The 6,791-nt window shown below is 47.8% G+C and overlaps 1 protein-coding gene across 1 annotated transcript; it reads left to right on the plus strand.

Moving 5' to 3' along the window:
* The first annotated feature begins 6 nt into the window (after nucleotides 1-6).
* LOC113941130 (CUGBP Elav-like family member 5) lies at nucleotides 7-5,918 on the plus strand. The gene is made up of 3 exons (XM_027632286.1): nucleotides 7-2,217; nucleotides 2,806-2,885; nucleotides 3,878-5,918. The coding sequence occupies exons 1-3, from the start codon at nucleotides 2,067-2,069 to the stop codon at nucleotides 4,112-4,114; spliced, it is 468 nt and encodes a 155-aa protein (XP_027488087.1). The 5' UTR covers nucleotides 7-2,066; the 3' UTR covers nucleotides 4,115-5,918.
* The last annotated feature ends 873 nt before the right edge of the window (nucleotides 5,919-6,791 follow it).

A 6,791-nucleotide genomic window follows, 5' to 3' on the forward strand; every position in this document is an offset into this window, starting at 1 on the left:
TCCGCACTTCTGAGCTAGCACCCACTTTATTACCTCCTGTACCTTAGCTGGACATTACTGGGCATTGCCAATTGGGATGGACCCGACCAGCTGAAATAATGTCTCCAAATGCAACCATTGCCATACAGGTGCAGGGAGAAATGTAGAAAGAATTGCAAGGAAAATGGAAGGGGATGAAATTCCCACAGGTTTTGTTACCAAGGGAATCATAAAAGTGAGAAAGCTGGGAAATTTGGCCTTTAGAAAATACACAAGGCCATATATTTCAGCCGCTTCTAGTTATATAAATCAGGAGTATCTGTTTGGGACTGGGTTAAGAGCCTTGGATACAGCACTTCTAACACTTCATCTCTGGTGGACACAAGTGGCACCTGTGTTCACATGTCCACCTTGTGCTAGAGGAGAGCTGTGCCTGTGTGAGCCTGTGTTGGGGCTCTGTGGGGCGGTGCCACAGGATGAAGTGACTCCCTATGGTGTCTGCATGGGGGATGAGTGTGTCTGTCTGCACATCCCTCTTGCTTACTGAGGAATTTTGTTTCAGAAGGCACCTGCTGGGGCTGGGTCTGTGTATAAGTGTGTTCCTGGGCATGCATAAGCCTCCGTGCTTGTCCATTAATGCTGCATGTGTGCATCTGCTTTTCTGCCAGGGACCAATGGCACATGTAGGTCCTGCCTGCGTGTGCTTCCCAGTGCATCTGTACTTAGCAGCTTGTTTACTTACCTGGGTAGGAACTGTCCTCTGACCAAAGGGGAGCAAGGAAGGGGCTAGGGCAAGCTTTGGTGGCAGTGTGAATGTGTAATGTGCCATCCATTCCTGCCATACATACACACCACCACCCCTGTAGCCTGTTCTGCTGCTGTAGCTCCAAGACCTGTTGTTTTTCAGGTCACTGCACTCTCAAACAGATAGCAGCATCCTTGCTATTTCCCCTGATGTGCATCACATTGCATTGGTTTGTTTGCAACCAGCCCCTCTGATCCTGTTGCTAACAATAAGGAATCCTCTCGTACGGCTCCTCCGAAGCCATATCCCAACACATTCGCTCCCATGGGTCATGTCTCCCATGCATGTGGGGGAGAGTTAACTCATAGTTGACACAACTATTTTCTTGCAAAAATGGAGATTGGGCTGGTATTTAGGCTGTTATTTTAATGTTGTGCTATTTTAATAGCTGTTCACATCAAATCTGTGGAGGATGTTGCCCCATCCACTGCTGTGTTTGTGCTTGACTGGATGGCACCAGGCAGTGTGATGAGCCCCTGAGGGTACCGATGGGGGAACTCTGTACCTTTCTTGCCTCCACACTTATCCATCCCAAGAAAACCATAATCCTCACTTCTCTCTTCTGAGGAGGAACCCAGAAGGACTCTGAGCTCAAAGTCATGGATGAGTTGGCCAGCCTTCCAGCTCCCTGCCAGTGTGACACGGGTACAAAATGCCATTGGAGAGGGGAGCAGGGACCATGGAGATGTTAGTTGACCTTCACCAAACTGTCTGGTATTTGAGTGATCCTGCAGTGACACAGGTTGGGACCCAGGATGCCAGGGTTTATTCCAGGCCTTAGGAGACAGCTGGTTAGATTGGGGTGGGGAAGGACAAATGGAAACTAAGATGCTGGGTTACATGGTAGCTGAGGAAATGGTGATCCTGGAAAGAAGGAAAAGGAAACAGAAGTCAGAGGTCCTGGAATTTATTCCCTGCGTGGGTTGGTCTGCTGTATTTTCAAAGGTATCTCTTGGATTTCACATGCTGGTCAACAACAGTATAATTGCCCGGATAGTTTTTCTTATTAACGTTTGTGTTGGATTATTCAAAGGAAAAGGCTAATGAATAAAAGGAAATTATTAATCTTTTGTTTTCTGTTGGAGAAGGTAGGATAGGGGAAGCCACAGAAACCTTTGCAGGTGTGAGGAGCTTGGGTGGACCCTGCACACTCACCCCTGGAAGCGTTTCAGCCAACAGCAAATCATTTCCATGCCAGGCATGTTTTTAACGCAAGGCTGTTTTGTGCTTAAGTGTCCCTGTCCTCCTGCTCTGGACTGACCGTAAGCCTCATAGAAGGTTGATGTTTCTGTGTTTGCCCCTAGGGGACAGGAAGCTCTTTGTGGGCATGTTAAATAAGCAGCAGTCTGAGGATGACGTGCTCCGGCTCTTTGAACCATTTGGGGTCATTGATGAATGTACGGTGCTCCGTGGACCTGATGGTAACAGCAAAGGTGTGAACCCCTCTGTGTGTCATGCCCTTTCTCCCTGCTCTGCAGGGAGCGCTCACCAGCCTCACTGCTTGTGCCTCCTTTCCACTGGGGTACTTATTCCTCCACTGTATCTTTATGGGAACCCCTATCACAGCCCGGCATAGGGAGCAGGGCACGAAGAATCATCTGCTGCCAGGAAAGACTGGGGAAGGTGGGCAAAGACTGAGGGAAAAGGAGGGGAAGCAGAGCATGATGAATAGCTGAGTTACCAGGATCACTAGTGAGCCTTTCTGTCAGTCGTGGGTCTGCAAGTTGAAATGTTTGTACCCACAATTAGGAGTCCGCAGAGACTTTGGGGAAGAGGTAATCAGGGACAAGGGTGGAGATGGTGACATCATCTGTAGAGTATATCATTGAAGTAATAATTTGAGACCCTTCCTCTTTTTTCCAGGATAGAGGACTTGGGATGAGTCATCCTTTTTGTTCCCTGCTTCCTTGGGGTGGCTTTCCTTTGCCTTGCCTGAGATACAGACACTGTCTCTTGCGTGATGGCACTTTCACAGCAGTCCTGTCACTGCAATCTCCTGTGCTCTTTCTGTCCCTTTCCAGGCTGTGCTTTTGTAAAGTTCTCATCTCACACAGAGGCTCAGGCAGCAATCCACGCACTCCATGGCAGCCAGACAATGCCCGTGAGTATAAGGCCAGGGTACCTACCCTCTTCCTAATCCTTGTCCCATTACCCTGTTGCAAGGACCTCCCCACACTCTCCAAAACCATGACAGGTTCAACTACAGTTTCCAGTTGGTGTGGTTGGGAGGTGTGTGTGGGGATGTGTGTGTGCACATCCGTGCTCTAGTCTTAGTAACCATCCTGTCTCCTGGTCTGATGTTTGTAGCTGTGTTCATCCAGACTGGTAGTGACAGTGCTTACGTCTATAAAGGCTAAATAAAAGAGAGCCAAAACAAGGCCATGAATTTGTCTTGGAAACAGCTCCCTGGAGTAGCTAAAAACTGAGCAGGGTAGAAGCTAACAATTCAGCCACATGGGTGGTCAGGACTTCAGTGTCTGAGCACACTCCTCGACTTCTCTTATCTAGGCAGTAGAGGAGGCCACTGGGGTGGGCTGGGTGCTGGTGGGAATGCTTTGTGTGTTATGTGGGATTGTGTAGCCATAGCTGTGCCTTCTTGTGCGAGTGGAGCTGCAGTTGTGATCTCATCTCAAGCAATCTCTAACCTGAACTGGGGCACCTCATGGGAAGGACAGTGCATTGCCTGCAGCAGGGGTATTTCCAGCTGCCAGGAACTGCTTTGCCTATCGAGCCAAGCTCATGATGGTGGAAAGATGGTGCTTGTGGCTGTCAATGACCTGAGTGTTCCTGGCCACACCATCACCTGGTGAATGTAGCCAGGGATGTGTGCACCCACTTATGCGGCTGTGCAGGGCTCAGGGTGTGAGGGGAAGGGCATGAGAGGGAAGGGTTGGATGGATGGACGGATGGGGAAGGGCACAGCCCAGGTTCCAGGCAGCTCCCGAGCACTTTCACGCCAATATTTGCTCTTCTGCTCCTCTTCCCACTCTGCTGCCTGTTCTGCCCCATCCTACCTTGCCTGACTGCTGACTCTCTGGCTGTCCCACACCTCTTCTCTCCTGCCTCCTGTCTGTCTCCTCTCTCTGTGCCTAGGGTGCCTCCTCCAGTCTAGTGGTGAAGTTTGCTGACACAGATAAGGAAAGGACCCTCCGTCGTATGCAGCAAATGGTGGGGCAGCTGGGGATATTCACTCCATCTCTCACCTTGCCGTTCAGCCCATACAGCGCCTATGCGCAGGCTGTGAGTATCCTGCGTGTGTGTGTGGGGAAAGGCTGCCCTCCTGACTGTGGGGCAGCAATGTACCTGGGAGACCACAAACTGGTCTCTTAACAATTGCATGGAAGTTTCCCAGCACCTTGGTACTTGCTCCTGGCTTCAGTTTCTCCAGTCAGCAGCCTTGTCTTGCACAGTCTTTGTGCGTTTCTCTCCTGGAATGGGGGGCAGGGGAGAGCTGGAACCTCCTCAAAATGAGCCTGGATTTCTCTGACAGTGGTGTAGGCTGGTGGAGGTGCATGGGAATAAGTCAAGCATGACCCAGTATCTTTCTGTCTTGTTTTGAGGACAGATCAGAGACATGATTCCTGGGCAATGTCTGCCAGACATATACCAACTTGTGAACTCTTCCTCTGGGTCAGTGGCACAAATGCGTGTCTCTCTCTCTCTCGTTTTGGAGCACCACGAGAGCCCTGGGCCCAGCTTCACAAGTTTATTTCTCTGCTGAAATTCTTAAGAGGGCCCTAATCCTCCCAATGCTGTCCTCGGCTCCCAGCGTTTTCTCACTTGGCTAGTGTGACTGTGGGGTTTGCAAGATGCTGGAGAGAGAGCAGTGGGTAGCAGAGGACCAGAGGTGTTTCAACAGTCTGGCTGTGCTTTGGATCTTAGTGAGAGAACCTCATTGCCTTGGAGCCACCGTGGCAATTACCACTGATGTTTGTGGCAGGTCCCAAACTCAACAAGTCCCATATCAGCTGCGGTGGAGCATCATTTGAGTGTTCTTGGTGACTGTCATTTTCAGGTCTCTACTGCCAAGTATAAAGCCCATGGAAGGAGCCTCAGAAATTGCTCAAGGCATGAGAGATTCTTGTGTTGATAAAGAACTCTGAAGTACATACTGAAAGTAATTTTGCAGTGGGGAGAGAGTGCAAATAAACCTGTTCTTCTCATATATGTGGACACCTCTTTCTCCTCTGGCTTCAGCAGCTACTTGATGTGCCTTACTTTCATTTACATGACAAAGAAGGAACTGTTTCTCAGTTGTTGGCCTTTTCCTTCCAAAGATTCCCCAGAAACTGCCAAATGCCTTCTAAGTGTGTGGCAAGACCATGGACAAGAGGCAATACATATGAGGCTCCATAATGTTGGGAAATTTTGGGAACCAAACGTAGAATTTATCCAACACAGATTATTTGATTTTTCTTGTGTAATGAAGCTGAGAACAGCTATACCATTCCAAGTCTTCCAGCAGAAGCATGATTTAGAGGGAAGAACCCCTTCTAACCAGGTACTTTTGCCAGGACCCATCTTTTCTGTCCAGCCCACAAGCCAGTTATACCTGAGGTCAAAGGTTGTAGCTTAGCTCAGCTGTGAGTCACCAGATAATCATTCTGGTGTATCTTCTGCTGTCATGGAGATAGCACTAACTTGGGCATGGTGTGGTGGTGAAGGAGGCAAGAATGGACCACATAGTGAGGTTATGATGGCAGAAAGTGTTTTATTAGCTTATGGTCCAGGATGTGTAAGGATGAAGAACAGTGAGACCTTCTAGACTCTTTTAAGTGCCCTCCAATCTTCAGGAACTCCTGCTGATGACAAGAAACCAGTCAGGTCTAAGCTGTGCTCCTTGCTTATCGTTACCTTCTTTCTCTTCAGTTGTGTCTGTTACTATGTTGGTCTGTCTGATTCTTCACTGGCCTTCCTACTCTCAGACCTTATTTTGGTTTCCCCTTGACTCAAGACTCAGCCTCCTGCTTCTTCGTGATTTTTTCCTCCTTTCCCTTTTCCTTTCCAATAGTTTTGGTTCTCTCTCCTTTTTCTTCCTGAGCCACTGACCTCACATCTGACTGTTTCTTCTCTTGTGTCAGTCCTGGTCTTTGGTCTCTCTTCTCCTGGAGGAGAGATCCTGGCCAGTTCTCATATGCATACAGTGTCCCCATCAGAGGGAGAGGATATCAGTCCTTTGAAATGCCATCTAACATCTCTCTGAAAGTGGCGACAGAAGAGAGGCATTTCCTTACTGAATCTCCTTGCAGTACGTCGAAATATCCTGATATGGGCAGCTTTGGGAGGTGGCCACTCTGGCAAGCCAGGGCTCAAGGGAACCCCAACATACTTCATGCTTGCATGATTCTGGTCTTGGAGTAGTAGATGCTGCACCGAAGGTTACCCACAGGGCCAGGAGATGCAGCTAACCATTATGGATGTGGTTGAATCAGAGTGAGAGCTGCAAGGGTGCATCATAGGCATCATAGGTTCTTATATTCATAATTTAATAAGCCAACAACTTTCTCTCTTTGTTCCCATGGGGTTTGCTGCATTGCCACACCAAAGCGGTCCTCAAGAGTCCCAGTTTAGGAAGAAGTTTGGAACCTGGGTTGTTTTGGTTTTGGTTTCAGCTGGATGTTTTAAATTTACATTAATTTCCTTTTTTTTTTTAAACTATCTCAAATTAAACATGAAATAATCATACACTGTGTTAGGTCTAAAATTATTCAAATCTATTCATATATGCAAAATAAGATAGTTAAAACAGTCAAACAGTACATGGTAGCTGAAACAGTTTGTAAGAAGTCTCATCTGGGAAGTAGAACTGGCTAAACATCTGGAAGAAATTTATTGCAATGCTTAAACCAGGTTTTGATCCCAGGTGCCTCTGCAAGTGAAAAGTTAGCATTTCCTTAATTTCATTTCATTCAACAAGTTAGTTCAGATGGTGTCGGGGAAATGTTGGAGAGCTGAAAAAAAAATAATAATTATCAATAGAAAAGAGGCATGAAGTTTTTAAAAAGCA

This window comes from Corapipo altera, unplaced genomic scaffold (genome assembly GCF_003945725.1).
Source record: "Corapipo altera isolate COAL_440 unplaced genomic scaffold, ASM394572v1 56271, whole genome shotgun sequence".
NCBI classification, from domain to species: domain Eukaryota; kingdom Metazoa; phylum Chordata; class Aves; order Passeriformes; family Pipridae; genus Corapipo; species Corapipo altera.

What these genes read in the sequence shown, in the direction of transcription:
- LOC113941130 (XM_027632286.1), top strand. Translation starts at nt 2,067, where the DNA reads ATGTTTCTGTGTTTGCCCCTAGGGGACAGGAAGCTCTTTGTGGGCATG. An exon ending in ACCTGATGGTAACAGCAAAG is followed by an intron (nt 2,218 to 2,805) that starts GTGTGAACCCCT and finishes GTCCCTTTCCAG; the next exon opens with GCTGTGCTTTTGTAAAGTTC. An exon ending in ATGGCAGCCAGACAATGCCC is followed by an intron (nt 2,886 to 3,877) that starts GTGAGTATAAGG and finishes CTCTGTGCCTAG; the next exon opens with GGTGCCTCCTCCAGTCTAGT.